Source organism: Ranitomeya variabilis, chromosome 7 (genome assembly GCF_051348905.1).
Source record: "Ranitomeya variabilis isolate aRanVar5 chromosome 7, aRanVar5.hap1, whole genome shotgun sequence".
Taxonomy (NCBI): domain Eukaryota; kingdom Metazoa; phylum Chordata; class Amphibia; order Anura; family Dendrobatidae; genus Ranitomeya; species Ranitomeya variabilis.
Genome location: NC_135238.1, coordinates 102,294,493 through 102,312,134, shown reverse-complemented (window position 1 = coordinate 102,312,134; position 17,642 = coordinate 102,294,493). Strand labels below are relative to the sequence as shown.

The following is a 17,642-nucleotide window of genomic DNA, read 5'->3' as shown; positions in this document are numbered from 1 at the left end:
GCGCAGTCTGGCAGACACACTGCGCATGCGCGAGTGTAACTAAGGACGCTCTGGAGCGCTGTGTGTTAGCTGTACCTATGGCGCCTGCGCAGTAGTGCTGCGATATCAAGGGGCTGCATGTGCCCTGCTCTAGAACAGCAAAATGAACCAGGATTCATGTGTAAGTCCACTATAAATGGCCAACAAATTATGTAGTATGAGTAGGGAAGCATAGGAATAAATGCAGAATGTAGTGAGAAGACTGAATGGTAGTATAATTCAGGAGACCAAAGGGTAGTTGTAAATAAAAATAAAACATGAAATAAAAATAAAAATAAATGAAATATAGGATGCAGTAAGATGTTATAGTTTAGAAAATGGAACATAAATAATAGAAAAAAATAAAAAATAAGTATAGAATGGAACTGAACAAAATAAAAAATAAAAAATAAAAATATAAAATTAAAAATAAATATTATTATAATATTATAAATAATTATTATTATTACTAGATGGTGGCCCGATTCTAATGCATCGGGTATTCTAGAATATGTATGTCCACGTAGTATATTGCACAGCCACGGAGTATACAGCGCAGAGCCCCGCAGTATACAGCGCAGAGCCCCGCAGTATACAGCGCAGAGCCCCGCAGTATACAGCGCAGAGCCGCGCAGTATACAGCGCAGAGCCGCGCAGTATACAGCGCAGAGCCGTGCAGTATACAGCGCAGAGCCGCACAGTATACAGCGCAGAGCCCCGCAGTATACAGCGCAGAGCCGCGCAGTATACAGCGCAGAGCCGCGCAGTATACAGCGCAGAGCCGCGCAGTATACAGCACAGTCAGACCCAGTTACTATGCCAACGCCTACGAACTCTACATGAGCCCAGCGCACAAGTTTTGTCAGATAATATCAGCTCTTAAAGTGATAGCACAGCACAATTCCAAAGCACTATCTGTAGTCATATTATAATTATTGCCCCGCTCACCAATTCGGACCCCGAGTGACAACGCCCACCAAATCGGACCCTGAGTAGCCCCACCCACCAAATCAGACTTAGAGTGGCTCCACCCACCAAATCGGACCCAGAGTGACCCCGCCCAACAAATCGGACCTAGAGTGGCTCCGCCCACCAAATCGGACCCAGAGTTACCCCGCCCACCAAATCGGACTCAGATTGACCCCGCCCACCAAATCGGACCCAGAGTGACCCCACCCACCAAATCGGACCCCGAGTGGCTCCGCCCACCAAATCGGACCCTAAGGTGCCCCACCCACCAAATCGGACCCAGAGTGGCTCCGCCCACTAAATCGGACCCAGAGTGACCCGGCCCACCAAATCGGACCCAGAGTGACCCGGCCCACCAAATCGGACCCAGAGTGACCCGGCCCACCAAATCGGACCCAGAGTGACCCGGCCCACCAAATCGGACCCAGAGTGACCCGGCCCACCAAATCGGACCCTGAGTGACCCCGTCCACCAAATAGGACCCTGAGTGACCTCGCCCACCAAATCGGACCCCGAGTGACCCCGCCCACCAAATCGGACCCCGAGTGACCCCGCCCACCAAATCGGACCCCGAGTGACTCCGCCCACCAAATTGGCCCCCGAGTGACCCCACCCACCAAATCGGACCCCGAGTGACCCCGCCCACCAAATCGGACCCCAAGTGACCCCGCCCACCAAATCGGACCCCGAGTGACCCCGTCCACCAAATAGGACCCTGAGTGACCTCGCCCACCAAATCGGACCCCGAGTGACCCCGCCCACCAAATTGGCCCCCGAGTGACCCCGCCCACCAAATCGGACCCCGAGTGACCCCGCCCACCAAATCGGACCAAGAGTGCCCCCGCCCACCAAATCGGATCCCGAGTGACCCGGCCCACCAAATCGGACCCAGAGTGACTCGGCCCACCAAATCGGACCCAGAGTGACCCGGCCCACCAAATCGGACCCAGAGTGACCCGGCCCACCAAATCGGACCCAGAGTGCCCCCGCCCGCCAAATCAGACCCGGAGTGGCGCCGCCCGCCAAATCGGACCCAAAATGGTGTTGCCCGCCAAATCGGACCCAGAGTGGCGCCGCCCGCCAAATCGGACCCAGAGTGGTGCCGCCCGCCAAATCGGACCCAGAGTGGTGCTGCCCGCCAAATCAGACCCAGAGTGGTGCCGCCCGCCAAATCGGACCCAGAGTGGCGCCGCCCGCCAAATCAGACCCAGAGTGGTGACGCCCGCCATATCGGACCCAGAGTGGTGCCACCCGCCAAATCGGACCCAGAGTGGTTCTGCCCGCCAAATCGGACCCAGAGTGACTCCGCCTACCAAATCGGACCGCCTGAGGGGCACCCAAGTGTGAAAGTCTTGCAGGGGCAGGCCTGGCACCATTCCAAAGCACTATCTGTAGTTCCTTCAGGAAATACCCATCTAGTTTCTTCTTATTATTCTTCTCTGCGTTTTCCACAATTAATGCGGCCCGAACCGCTAGGCGCAGAGACCCCGTTCAGGTGGCGTTTTGAAGGCCTCGGTGGGGATAGGTGTGCTATGTCTTTTATAGTCAATCCGATATGTAGTTTTTTAAAAAAATCACATTTAAAAAAAAAATCCCCATAGGAAATAATGGCAAACTTTCCATTACCCCCAACTTGACCTTCCAAAGATGGCAGCTATGCAAATGTACGGTGTCCATTTTAGGACATGATCATTTATCAAAGTCAAACATCATAATAAATGACTATGACACCCTCTCGTCCCGTGTGTGAAAAGTAAGTGCCCCCCGGCCCCGTGTGTGAAAATTAAGTGCCCCTCCGGCCCCATGTGCAAAAGTAAGTGCACCCCCGGCCCCGTGTGCAAAAGTAAGTGTGCCCCCGGCCCCGTGTGCAAAAGTAAGTGTGCCCCCGGCCCCGTGTGCAAAAGTAAGTGTGCCCCCGGCCCCGTGTGCAAAAGTAAGTGTGCCTCCGGCCCCGTGTGCAAAAGTAAGTGTGCCCCCGGCCCCGTGTGCAAAATTAAGTGCACCACCAGCCCCGTGTGCAAAAGTAAGTGTGCCCCCGGCCCCGTGTGCAAAAGTAAGTGTCCCCCGGCCCCATGTGCAAAAGTAAGTGTGCCCCGGTCCCGGGTGTGCAAAAGTAAGTGTGCCCCGGTCCAGGGTGTGCAAAAGTAAGTGTGTCCCGGTCCCGGGTGTGGAAAAGTAAGTGTGCCCCGGTCCCGGGTGTGGAAAAGTAAGTGCTCCCCTGGTCCCGGGTGTGAAAAAGTAAGTGGCCCCCCTGGTCCCGTGTGCAAAAGTAAGTGTGCCCCGGTCCCGGGTGTGCAAAAGTAAGTGTGCCCCGGTCCCGGGTGTGCAAAAGTAAGTGTGCCCTGGTCCCGGGTGTGCAAAAGTAAGTGTGCCCCGGTCCCAGGTGTGGAAAAGTAAGTGCGCCCCGGTCCCGGGTGTGGAAAAGTAAGTGCTCCCCTGGTCCCGGGTGTGAAAAAGTAAGTGGCCCCCCTGGTCCCGGGTGTGAAAAGTGCTGCTGTAAAGCTGGCAGCGCTGTTCAAGCACCATGTATTTTTTATGTGTTTATGTGTTTATGTGTAGTTTTAAATGTGTTTACTTCTGGCAGAACAGGTATCCACCATGTTGGAAATCTCTGTGCTCACAGCTGTGGTCGACTAGCCACTCCTTTTCCCTTTATAATCTGAGCATCGTTACTAATCATTGTCAGAGCTAGCATTTGCTGCATGGCTATCAATGGGAGATAAGTGCATACAGTTGTGCTCAAAAGTAACATAGTAACATATTTATTAAGGTTGAAGGAAGACTTTAAGTTCATCTAGTTCAACCCATAGCCTAACCTAACATGCCCTAACATGTTGATCCAGAGGAAGTCAATAAAGTTTACATACCCAGGCAGAATTTTTGCCTTCTTGGCCTTTTTTCAGAGAATATGAATGATAACGCCAAAACACTCTTGGTTAGTGGTTGGGTGAAGACATTTAATGGCAAACTACTGTGTTTTCTCTTTTTAAATCATAATGACAACCCAAAATATCCAAGTGACTCTGATCAAACGTTCACATACCCTGGTGATTTGGGCCTGATAACATGAACAGAAGTTGACACAATTGGGTTTGAATGGCTACTAAAGGTAACATCCTCACCTGTGACCTGTTTCCGTGTAATCAGTGTGTGTGCATAAAAGCTGAGTGAGTTTCTGGGATCTACACAGACTCTTGCATCTTTTATCCAGCCATTGAAATTTCTTGATTACAAGTCATGGGAAAAGTAAACAAAAATTCAACAGATCTACAGGAAAAGGTAGTTGAACTGTATGAAACAGAATAGGGATGCAAAAAGATATCCAAGGAACTGATAATGCCAATCAGCAGTGTTCAAACTGTGATTAAATAATGGAAAATCAGGGACTCTGTAATAACAAAACTACAGTCAGGTAGACCAACAAAAATGTCATCCACAACTGCCAGGAAAATTGCTCAAGATGAAAAGAAAAACCCACAAATAACAAGATACAAAATAAGGAGGCACTTGAAGAAAAATAGGCTGCATTGTCGAGTAGCCAGAAGACAACCAATACTGCACAATTGACACAAAGTGTCTCGCCTACAATACGCAAAACAGAACAGAGACAAGTCTCAAAACGTCTGGAACAAGGTAATTTGGAGTGAGGAGACCAAAATTGAATTTTTTGGCGACAACCAAAAATGTTACATTTGGAGAGAGATCAACAAGGCCTATGATGAAAAGAACAACATTCCTACTGTAAAGCACGGAGGTAGATTGCTGATGTTTAGGAGATGTGTGAGCTACAAAGGCAAAGTAAACTTGGTCAAATGGAATCAGGAAATACTGGAGGCAAATTTGCAATCATCATCCCAGGACCTGTGCATGGCACGCACTTGGATGTTCCAACATGACAGTAATCCAAAAACACAAGGATAAGTCAACCTGTCATTGGCAATAGCAGAGCAAAGTGAAGGTTCTGGAGTGGCCATGTCAGTCTCCTGACCTCAATATCATTGAGCCACTCTGGAGACATCTCCAGAACACAGTTCATGCTAGACAGCCCAGGAATTTACAGGAACTGGAAGCTTTGTGCCAATAAGAGTGGGCAGCTTTACCATGTGAGAAAATAAAGAACCTCATCCACAACTTCCATAAAAGACTTCAAGCTGTCATTGATGTTAGAGGTGGCAATACACGGTATTAAAAAATGTGGTAAATGAACTTTTGATCAGGGTCATTTTGATGTTTGGGCTTGTCATTATGATTTAAATAGAGGAAACACAGTAGTTTGACAACAAATGGCTTCATCCAACCACTCACCATGAGTGGAGAAAAAGTGTTGGTGTTATCATTCATATTCTCAGAAAAAAAGGCCAAGAAAGCAAAAATTCTGCAGGGGTATATAAACTTTTGAGCACAACTGTATGAGAAGGAGAGTGGATGGAGTTATTAGTGATTGTTACTTGTTTTTTTTTATGTGCGGTAATTCCCTATCCTTCTCTGTTTTTGTTAATTCCCTTACATTCACGCCCCGATGCATTCCTCTGTTACATGTGAGTGAATATTTTGTATGCCTGGAGTTTTCAGTTATACCTTGTCTGTGTAGCCTTGTTTGTCGGGTTGGTGTACAACGGTGCACTGTAGTGCCCCCTCTTTCCTGGGTGGGTAAGAGAACAGACGGAGGGCTAACTTAGGAGATAAGGCAAGGACTGAGGCCCCGGCAACTTCGCCATCTTAAGTAACCAGGGGAGCAGGGTGCGCTAGGGAACCCCCTAGTGATAAAGACAGGGAAGGAGACCCAGGTCTCAGGTCTCTCGACAGTTGTGTCATGACAGTGTATCAGCATGGCATATCTAGAATTGGCAATCTTTGCCCACTCCTCCTTGCAGTAGCGCTTCAATCAGTCAGGTTGCAAAGGTATCTACTGTATAACAGCTATCTTTATTTGAACTTACTCATTTTCAATTTGATTCAGGTCTGGGCTCTGGTTGGACCATTCCAAAACAGTAACATTCTTAGGGTGAAACCATTATTTTCTTAGTTTGGAGATATGCTTAACCTCTTCACCACAAAGCCTGTTATCACCTTCCTTATCAGGCCAATTTTTACAATGCTGACCACTATCACTTTATTACATCATAACTCTGGAACGCTTCAATAGATCCCACTGACTTGGAGATAATTTTCTTGTGGCATATTATACTTCATGATAGTGGTAAAATGTATTTGATTTGACTTGCATAAATTTGTGAAACAAAATGAAATTTTTAGAAAATTTAGCAGTTTTCAAACTTAATTTAAATTTTCTTAAATGAGAGAGTAATATCACACAAAAGAGTTAATAACTAACATTTCCCACTTGTCTATGTTACATCAACACAATTTTTGAGACCATTTATTTTTCTTAGGATGTTATAAGGGTTAAAAGTTGACCAGCGAGTTCTCATTTTCACAACAAAACTTACAAAGATATTTTTTTAGGGGCAACCTCACATTTGAAGTGACTTTGAGGGGCCTATATGATAGAAAATACCCAAAAGTGACACCATTCTGACAACTGCAATTTACTCTCAAAACCTCCAGGTACTCAAAACCACATTCAACAAGTTTATTAACCCTTCAGGTGCTTCACAGGAATTCATGCAATGTGGAAGGAAAAACTAAAAATCTACTTCTCCTTAACAAAAAAAAAATATATATCTATATATATCTATATCTATCTATCTATCTATCTATCTATCTATCTATCTATCTATCTATCTATCTATCTATCTATCTATATACCGTATTTTCCAGCATATAAGACGACTGGGTGTATAAGACGACCCCCCAACTTTTCCAGTTAAAATATAAAATCTTCTTAAAAGTCGGGGGTCTTCTTATACGCCGTATGTCATCTTATAGGGCCGGTGACTAATGTGCCTTTTGGCGTGGGGAGTGGTCCCGATGATTAAGACAGGGGGCATCTCACAGTAAAGTGTGAGTGGAGTATATCCCCCTACCCTATTACCTCAATGCGGCAGCGTGGGGGTCTCTGTGCTGGGAGCGGCAGCTCCTCTTCGTGCCGTGGGTGCTCTGTGCCATGGGTGCTCTGTGCCGTGGGTGCTCTGGGGCGGCGGCGGCGCATCTTCTTGCAGCGTCGGGACTTCTCCGGCATCTCCTCCAGGCCCGGAGGCAGTCCGGCAGCCCCATTGCTGTGATGCGGTGGCCTCCGGGAAAATGGCCGCTGCTCTGATTCAGATCTCGTCTCCCGAGATCTCGGGAGACGAGATCTGAATCAGAGCAGCGGCCATTTTCCCGGAGGCTGCAATGCAGTGGCCTCCGGGAAAATGGCCGCTGGGGGCTGCTCATGCTCAGATTCAGATCTGAATCTGAGCAGCGGCCATTTTCCCGGAGGTCACCGCATCACAGCAATGTGGCTGCCGGTGCCTCCGGGCCTGGAGGAGATGCCGGAGGAGCCCCAACACTGCCAGAAGATGTGCCGCCACCGCCGCCCACAGCACCCACGGCACAAAGATGTGTCGCTGCCCCACAGCACAGAGCACCCACGGCATGAAGAGGAGCTGCCGCTCCCAGCACAGAGACCCCCACGCTGCCGCAATGAGGTCCCCTGTCTTAGTCATCGGGACCACTCCCCCCCACCCACCATATACACATTTTATCTGTACCCGGCGTATAAGAGGACCCCCGACTTTTAAGAAGATTTTGAGGGGTTAAAAAGTCGTCTTATACGCCGGAAAATACGGTGTGTGTGTATATATATATATATATATATATATATATATATATATATATATATATATATATATATATATATATATATATATATATATAATTATTTTTTTAAGTTTCTCAAGGGTGACAGGAGAAAATGGACCATACAATTTGTTGTGCAATTTCTCCTGAGTATGCTGATACCCAATTTGTGGAGAAAAACAACGGTTTGGGTGCACGTCAGGGCTTGGAAGGTAAGGAGCACCATTTGACTCTTTGAATGCAAAATTTGCTGGAACAATTAGCGGATGCCATGTCGCGTTTGCAGAGCCCCTGATGTGCCTAAACAGTGGAAAGAACACCCCCCCAAGTGATGCTATTTTGGAAACGGGATCCCTTTGGGAACTTAACTAGATGTGTATTGAGCACCTCGAACCTCTAGATTTTTAACAGACATTTACAATGTTAAACCGTAAAAATAAATTTAAAATAATAAAAAAAAAAAATCACATTTTCCCCCACACATTTTTTTTTTAACTCCAAATGTATTTTCACAAGAGTAACAGGAGAAAATTGACCACAAATTATTTGATGCAATTTCTACTGAGTATACTGATACCCGATATGTGGTCAAAAACTATTTTTGAGGCACAATTCGAAGCTCAGCAAGGAAGAAATGCCATATTGCAGTGCAGATTTTGCTGCACTTGTTTGAGGGTGCCCTGTTACACTGACAGAGCCCTTGAGTTGCCAGAACACAAGAGCCCCCCATAAGTGATCCCATTTTACAAACTTAACCTCTCAATGAATTCATCCAGGGGTGCAGTGATTATATTGACACCACAGGTGTGTCACAGACTTTTATACCATTGGGCAGTGAAGAAAAAATAATTTACATTTTTTTTTTAACACTAAGATTGTGTGTTAGCCCCATATTTTACATTTTCATACTGGGAAATTGGTAAAAATGGTACGAAAATGTTTCCCACAATTTCTGCTGATTGTAGAAATACCCCATATGTGGATGTTTAGCCATACGGAGGGATGGAGCGCTATTTGCCTCTGGGAGAGCATATTTTCCTAGAATAGTTTGAAAGCCCCTAAGTGCTAGAAAAGAAGAATCACCCCTCAAGTGACCCTGTTTTAGAAATTAAAACCCCTTGGCAATTAATCTACAGATGAAGTAACAATTTTGACTCCATGGGTGTTTTCCAGAAACAAGCAGCATTGGATGTTGCTGATTGAAAAATGCAAACTGCCAATGTAGTGACCAGTACATTGTAGTGACCAGTACATTATGCCTAGCTCATGCTTCAGGAGACTCACATTTGCAAATTAAGCGGGCTCTCATCACTACAGAAATGCCAAACACGTGGGCGCTAAATGTGATTTAACCCCTGACCATGTACGGAATGCAATGTATGTATGTATGTAATTTCTTTAATGCACCACTGCGGCCATAGTTGTGGTGATCGCATTAAAATTTTGGCGCCATCTTACCTGTGGGGTGTCGCCGCCCACATGCACTCACGATCGCTGTGATTGGCTGTTCAATTCTGAAAAGCCAATCATGGCCCCTCTCATTGTTTCAGGAAATCAGATTGCCTGAAAGATGTCCCAGTCTAGGATCGAGTATCGATGTACTCGATCCTAGGCAGGTGCCTAGCAACTCCAGGCATTGCCGAAAACTGCTCTGATTGGCGCGATCGACTATCAAATTGATTGTGCCAATCGCAGGGCACAGCCGCGGTTTGACAGCGCTGTGACCTGCCTAGGATTGGGCCAGCTCTGATTGAGTGATCAATATCATTGATCGCACCATTGACAGGTCACAGCAGCGGTATGACCGCTCTGTGACCTGTCTGTCACCTGTCTGTGACTGCACTGGAGGTCCTCACACTAGTAGAGGATTCCTGCAGTGTGGTCAGCACACTACAGGATCACCTGCTGTGTTGGGCCTTGTGGTGCCACAGAAGTCTGTGACACCACAATCCTTGCTGAAGAAAGAAGACATGAAGAGAAGAAAGAAAAGAGACTACAACTGTGCAATAAGTGTTTTGATCACTGGTCCCTGCCCGATCTCTCTTCCTCTACTCCAATCCCCCATCCTTCCCCCTCTCTTTTTCCCCCCTCCATCCCCCTTTGCGTTGCCTCCGTACGCACATTTAGCAGCTGCCGAGCGTTGATTGGTGACGCAGTTTACTGATCAACACTCATGCTCACTTTTCTTTTTCACCCCTCTTTGTGCCACCTCCGTGCACACATCCACCAGCCGCCGAGGTTTGATTAGCAACACAGTTATCTCAACATAGCTCGTGATTGCTGTTTTCCATTTTCTCACCCCCTTGCGCCAAACCTGTGCGCACATCCAGCAGCCGCAGAACTTTGATAGGTGATGCAGTTCAGTCATCAGAGCTTGTGCCTGCTGTTTTAGACATTTTTTCCGTCACCTCCGTGCGCACATCCAACCGCCGAACTTTGATTAGTGACGCAGTTCACTCAACAGAGCTTGTGTCTGAGGTTTTACATTTAATTTCACTGTCATTTTCTCTCCCTGGCCATGCTTTTTTTCTTTTAGCTTCTTCTTGTCAGACAAAACTTTACACCAAGCACTATTATTATTATTATTATTATTATTATTATTATTTATTTATATAGCACCATTGATTCCATGGTGCTGTACATGAGAAGGGGTTAGATACAAATTACAGATATCACTTACAGTAAGCAAACTAACAATTACAGACTGATACAGAGGGGTGAGGACCCTGCCCTTCCGGGCTTACATTCTGCAGGACCCCCCACACACAAACAGTTAAAAATAAAGTACTGACAATCATCATATTCATAAAAAAAATTGTTGTCCCGCCCGTCCCAACAACACTCTTCAGTGGAGGAGGCATATGCTTTCCTTGCCTCCGACACTGATAGCAAGGGTGAGGATCCCACATTTCTTTATTTCTCAGATTTATCATCCTCTTCCTCCTCCTCAGGTCCTGCTGAACCACCACGCAGGCATTACACGGCAGACGAGGAAGAAGCCCACCATTCCAGAAGATGAAGCATGGACCTCGCCACCCCCCCACCCCCCGAAAATTGCTACTAAAAATTGCGACTGATTCCTGATTTTGTGGCAGAATCAGGAATCAAGTTTGACACCACCGGCCTCACAGAACTAGACTTTTTCAAAGTCTTTTTCGCTGAGGAATATATTAACCTCATGGTGGGCCAAACTAATTTATATGCTTGTCAATTTTTGGCACAAAACCCCTGTTCATCATTTTCTAACTGGTCTCCTGTAGACACAGTTGAAATGATGCCATTTTGGGGCCTGGTCCTTCACATGGGGATCCTGAAGAGGCCAGAACTTCCGCAATATTGGAGTGTTCATATTTTATACAATACTCCAGTGTTCCGAGTGGTCATGGCCCAGACGCGTTTTGAGGTCATCCACAAATTCCTGCATGATACCAATAATGCACAGTGTCCCCCCAAGAGATGACCCAAACTTTGACCATCTGTTCAAAGTCCGGCCGGTCATCGAACACTTCAACAAAAAGTTTGCTGAAGCGTACATGCCCCAAAGGGAAGGACACCAGGACTGAAACCGCTCAATGTCCCCCTGGCCTGGGAGTGAGTGGGAAAATTGTGTGGGATTTGGTGCACCCATTGCTGGATAAAGGTTATCACTGTACAAATCCCTCTCTGTGCAAGGTACAGCAGCCTGTGGTACTGTCCGCAAAAATCAGAGAGGCCTCCCGAAGACGCTACTTGGGCAGATGCTCAGAAAAGGTGAGAGCAGAGCCCAATGTAGAGGCCACCTACTGGTGGTCAAGTACAAGGACAAGAGGGATGCTTTTTTGTTGATCACCATACACGGTGATGGCAGCACCCTCAGCATTGTACGAGGTATCTCTATACAGGTCAGTAAACCGGACTGTGTACTGGGGTAAAACAAAAATATGGGGGGTGTAGACCTCTCTGATCAACTCCTCCAACCGTGCAGTGCTTTGAGAAAGGCCAAGGTGTGGTACAAAAAACTGGCTGTGCACATCATACAAATGGCAATGCTCAATGCTTTCCTGCTGTCACAATTTGAAGGCCACACTGATGTGTTGTACCTTCAGTTCCAGGAGGTAGTGGTTAAGGCCCTGATATTTTGCACTCAAGAAAGAGCGGGCCCTAGCACTTCTGGAACTGAAGGTGCTCATATCGTATTAGGTCAGCATTTCCCGGGGTGGTCCCGCAAACTGGAAAAAAAAAAGGATGTTGCAAAAAAAGGTGTTAAGTGTGTTACAAAAGGGGAATATGCAAGGATACCATTTATCAATGTGACATCTGCCCCGAGAAACCTGGCTTGTGTATGAAAGATTGCTTCAAACTGTACCACACCTCCATGCACTACTAATGTACTTAAATGTACATAACAGGAAACAGTAGATTAGTTCTAAAAAGGGAGCACTTGTTGGGCATTGCCACTGTTTAGACACATCTAGATAAGTACCTTTGGGGTCTAGATTCCAAAAAGAGGGCACTTGTTGGGCATTGCCACTGTTTAGGGACATTGAGATAATTTCCTTGGGGGCCTAGTTTCCAAAAATGGAGCACTTGTTGGGCATTGCCACTGTTTAGGCACATCTATATAAGTTTCATGGGGATCTAGTTTCCAAAATGGGGTCACCTGTGGGGGTTTTCTACTGTTAAGGCACATCAGGGGCTCTGCAAATGGAACATGACACCCACAGACCATTCCATCAAAGTCTGCATTCCAAAATGTCACTACTTCACTTCCAAGTTTTCTCCCACATATGGGGTACCAGCATACTCAGGACAAATTGGACAACTTCCGAGGTCCAATTTCTCCTGCTACCCTTGGGAAAATAAAAAAAAAAATTGGGGGCTAAAAAAAAAACATTTTTGAGGAAAAAAATGTTTTGTTTTTCTTCACGCCCGGGTATTATAAACTTTAGTGAAACAGTCTCATCACACATCTAGACAAGTTCCTTGGGGGGTCTAATTTCCAAAATGGGGTCACTTGTCGGGGATTTCCACTGATTAGGAACATCAGGGGCTCTCCAAATGCCACATGGAATCCGGTATCAATTCCAGCCAATTTTGGTTTGAAAAAGTCAAACGGTGCTTCTTCCCTTCCAAGCCCTGCACCCAACAGTGGTTTTCCCTCACATACGGGGTATCTGTGTGTGTATTCAGGAGACATTGCACAACAAAAATTGTGGTTCATTTTATCCTTTTACCCTTGTGAAAATAACAAAATTGTTGCTAAAAGATCATTTTTGTGACTAAAAAGTTATTTTTTTTCCTTCCAAGTTGCTGCTTGCTGCTGTGAAACACCTGAAGGGTTAATAAACTTCTTGAATGTGATTTTGCACACCTTGAGGGGTGTCATTTTTAGAATGGAGTCATTTTTTTGTATTTTCTGCCATATAGACCCCTCAAAGTGACATCAAATGTGACAAGAAAATGATTTTGTAAATTTTGTTGTAAAAATGAGAAATCGGAGGTCAACTTTAAACCCTTATAACGTCCTAAGAAAAATAAATTGTTTCAAAAATTGTGCTGATGTAAAGTAGACATGTGAAAAAAGTTATTCATTAACTATTTAGTTTCAACTATTGTACCCTTAAAACAAAAATATATCAAAGTTTGAAAATTGCAAAATTTTCCAAATTTACACAAAAAATCTTAGAATCACCAAGATGCATTGAAGCGCTCCAGAGTTATTACCTCATAAAGGGACAGTGGTTAGAATTGCAAAAATTGGCTCTGTCAATAACGTGCAAACCACCCTCGGGGTAAAGGGGTTAAACACACTGGGGTTCAAAAGGGAGGGGGGAGGGGCATTTGGATTTGGGAACGGAGATTTTGCTTAATTTCTTTTGAGGGCAAGGAGCCATTTAGCTTTTCCAAAGCCTCTGTGCTACCAATAATGTGGAAGCCCGCTATATTTCCGTTAACAGATGTCGGACATGAGTGAGGGCTATATTTCATTTGTGGATTAAGTTGAAGCTTTTATTGGGTACATTTTACTTAACATTTATCTGGTGCTCAGCTGTGAGCACTTACTTTGGGGTTTCCATCTAAATCTCTGAAAGAAGTGACAGATGAAACCCTCGATAGATCCAATCACTTTAAAAAGAGAAAGAAGAGTTGCCGTGGACTCCGTCTGGCCTCTGTTCAGCGTTGTCCTTTTCTGAAGTTCAAAAAACTGTGGTCGACAACACTTTTATGCACTCCTAAAAAGACAGGCACAGCACGATCACAGGTACTATTGCATCCCCAGTGCTTCCATCTACCTCATTATAGGGAATCTTCCGTCGGGGGTTCTGTCTGAAACACGTATTTCAGAGATTTACACAGAAACCACACTAAGATTTCAGTGTAGAGCGCAGGATAAATGTACACTCAGCCATACTGTGATGTTTGGGAGGCAGAATTAAAAATCAACAGCAGATGAAGAATTATTTTTATGTATTTATTGCGCCATTCTTCGTGCGGTATAAGTGATTAGGCGACTTTATTACTTAGGTCGGTGCAATTACAGCGATACCAAATTTATATATTTTTTCTGTGTTTAGCTGCTGTCACACACTAAATCAAGCATTTAATTGCGAAAAATAGTTTTTATATCCCCATATTTTGAGAGTCATAATTTTTCCATATTTTGGCAGTCAAATAATAGCTTCTTCTTTTTTTTTTTTTTTTTTTTACACAGGACAAGCTCATGTTTTTATTGGTACTATTTTCGGGCACACAACATTTTTTTAAAACTTTCTATTCCGATTATTGGGATCTAGAATGACCAAAAACCAGAAATTCAGGAATTGCATTTTTTTACACCGTTCCGCGTGTGGTAAAATTGGTAATGCAGCTTTATTCTTTGGGTCAGTACGATTAGAATGATACCCCCATTTGTTTTTTTATGTTTTGTCACTTTTACAGAAAAAAAAAAAACTATTTCATAGGAAAAACAATTATTTTTGAATCGCTTTACTCTGAGAGCTATAACTTTTTTATTTTTCTGCTGATGGAGCTGTGTGACGGCTTGTTTTTTAGCGGGACAAGACGATGTTTTCAGCAGTACCAATTTTTATTTATATTCGTCTTTTTCATTGCATTTTAGTGTGACAGTTTTATACAGCGGGTTGTTCGGGAAGCTGTGATACCAGATAGATATGTGTACCCTTTTTTTTTTTTTTTTTACACATCAATGTATTGATTGGAATCTTTTTGGTTCTTTATTTGGGAATTTTTTATATATATATTTTTACATGTTTTTGTTGCTGATCTGACACTGTGCAATGCTTTCCAGGTCCTGCTCTGAGAAGGCACTGACAAGCCACCCTCCCTAAAGGACCCTTGCAGCCTGATGTTTCCATGGAGACCATCAGGACAACATGATCACATCGTGTTGTACTGATGAAAGCACGCAGGGAGTGTGAACGATGCTCCTTGACATCGCTGTCACTACTGACAGCGGCATCACAGGGGTTAAATGTTTAATCACATAGAGCTGACACCCGAACCCAATCGCGTTGGGGGCCGCACGATCACAGCGCCGATATATGGCGCTTTTCGGGAACGCAGCTCCCTCAGCACTGTACATATACAGCACATGTCGTGAAGGGGTTAAAGTTGTAATGCTGAAAAGCAAAATTTAATTTTATATTTATTTTTTAGAGAAGACCTGAAGTTTTGGAGCAAAAGTGACTATTTTGAAATTATCAAACTTCACTTTACCTCTTAACGAAGTACCCACTTCCAATTTTCGAAAAACAGCTTCAAAGCAAAATGCTGCTTCCACCATGCTTCATTGTGGTTATGGTGTTCTTTCGGTGATGCATTGTGTTTGCTTTGCACCAAATATACCTTATGAAATTATGACCAAAAAGTTCAACTATGATCTCTTTAGACCATAACATGTTTCCCACATGCTTTTGGAACATTTTATGTAGGTTTTAGCTATAAACAGCCAGACGGTTTTGTTTTTTTTTTTTGTGAGAAAATGTGACCTACTTGCCACTTTAACCCACAGGCTAGACATATGAAGAATATGGGAGATTGTTATCGCATGCGGTACTCAATCAGTACTTGCCAGAAATTCCTACAGCTCCTTTAATGTTGCTGTAAACCACTTGGTAGACTCCTGGATTCATTTTTTTCTGGACTTTTCAGCACATTTCGAATGACGTCCAGTTGAAGGTAATGATAACGTTGTGCCAATTTTTAAGCCACTTCTTTTGACCATCTTCACAACATCCCATAGTATATTTAATAATACCTTAGAAATATTTTTGCACCCTCCTGACTGATACTGCATAGTTTGCAGATCATGCCAGACACACTGACAGCATTCTTCAAAAGGACAACTCGAACGGAAATAAACGGCAGGAATAAAGTACATGGTCAACGATGGCGCGTTCACTAGATCTTGACAGGTCACTGAAGAATAATCTGTAAATTACTAACAGGAAATTGTTGATAGGTGCAGAATGGGGAAGAGGCAGCTGAGCTGTAAGCTATGCCTGCCCACTGCACTTGCAACTCATTGGCAAGTGCCAACTTAAAAATTTCTCTAAAATGTAAACTTAGATTTCTAAACTAAAGGTATAGTTATAATGAGCAACACAGTGCCTTTATCTAGTTGGCATTAGTTTAGGTTATAAAAACTTAATGACAGGTCTACTTACGATCCATGCTGCTAACAAATACTCACAGAAAAATATATAAAAAAAAAAAAATCTAGAGTACTATATGCCAATTCAACAATATGCGATTGAAAATCAGAAGAGTGAAGTAAATCATAAGAAAACTTAAGCCCCTGAACTAAAATATGACAAGTCAAGAAAGATCATAAGGGAATAGTGTTGTTGAGATTTCTTTAAAAATTATACTGTAAAAAAAAAAAAATTAAAAAATTACCACATTATATAGTCATAACGTTGACAACTTACAGAAAATAGTGATTATTAAAGACTTGAATAAAAGGAGAGTTAAGGGGAAGGAAGGGGGATTAAGGGTATATATATTTTGTTGGGCCAAAAATAATCCAAGGGTGCCCATATTGTCTTGAGTATGCTAACCTTTGCATTTGGACACTCAATTTTTAATATTTTCTAATCTACTGGCTAACACTGTACATAGCTATATTTTTCATGTATTAAATACTCTGTCATGCTATAAGAATTTGTACATACCAAATGAAAATGCATGTGTAACAGGCAATGTTCTGGTTTTCAGCTCTTCATTTAGGAATTCACACTCCACTGAAAACTAATGGAACAACAATATTTTCAGACATCAATAATATAAAAATATATACCATATGTAGACAAATGTATTATTGTGGCAACACCTAAATCAGGTAAACAAAATACAGTTTAAAATTACTTAATTTTATGATGTTGTGTGGTAAAGAAAGTCAAGGTTCTGTCGATCCAAGTTATGGTAACATAGCGATGAACCACTTTTACAAGAGACTGTTAAAGATAAACATACCCAATCTTATCAAAGACATCAAAGCTGTGTAACAGTTTAACCTGCTGTACATTTTGTACTAAACTTTAGTGATGTTTCACCAAAGGGCATAAATAAAGGGGAAATGCAGATTAACCCCTTCATTACCTTATGTTGACCTTAATGACCTAGCCATTTTTTGCAATTCTGACCAGTGTCCATTTATCATGTTTTAACTCAGGAACGCTTCAACGGATCCTAGCGATTCTGAGACTGTTTTTTCGTGACATATCGGGCTTCATGTTAGTGGTTACTTTAGGTCGATAATTTTTGTGTTTATTTGTGAAAAAATTGGAAATTTGGTGAACATTTTGAAAATTTCACAATTTTAAAATTTAGAATTTTTATGTTGTTAAACCAGAGAGTTATGTGACACAAAATAGTTAATAAATAACATTTCCCACATGTCTCCTTTGCATCAG

The 17,642-nt window shown here is 43.6% G+C and overlaps 1 protein-coding gene across 1 annotated transcript in view; it reads right to left on the bottom strand.

The window, feature by feature from the left end:
* The window catches only part of PGAP1 (post-GPI attachment to proteins inositol deacylase 1), a 1,745,445-nt gene that overhangs the window by 840,950 nt on the left and 886,853 nt on the right, over window positions 1–17,642 (bottom strand). The window contains exon 14 of the mRNA XM_077275621.1: window positions 16,902–16,977. Coding sequence (XP_077131736.1) covers window positions 16,902–16,977 — 76 coding nt within the window. The remainder of the gene's footprint in view (window positions 1–16,901; window positions 16,978–17,642) is intronic.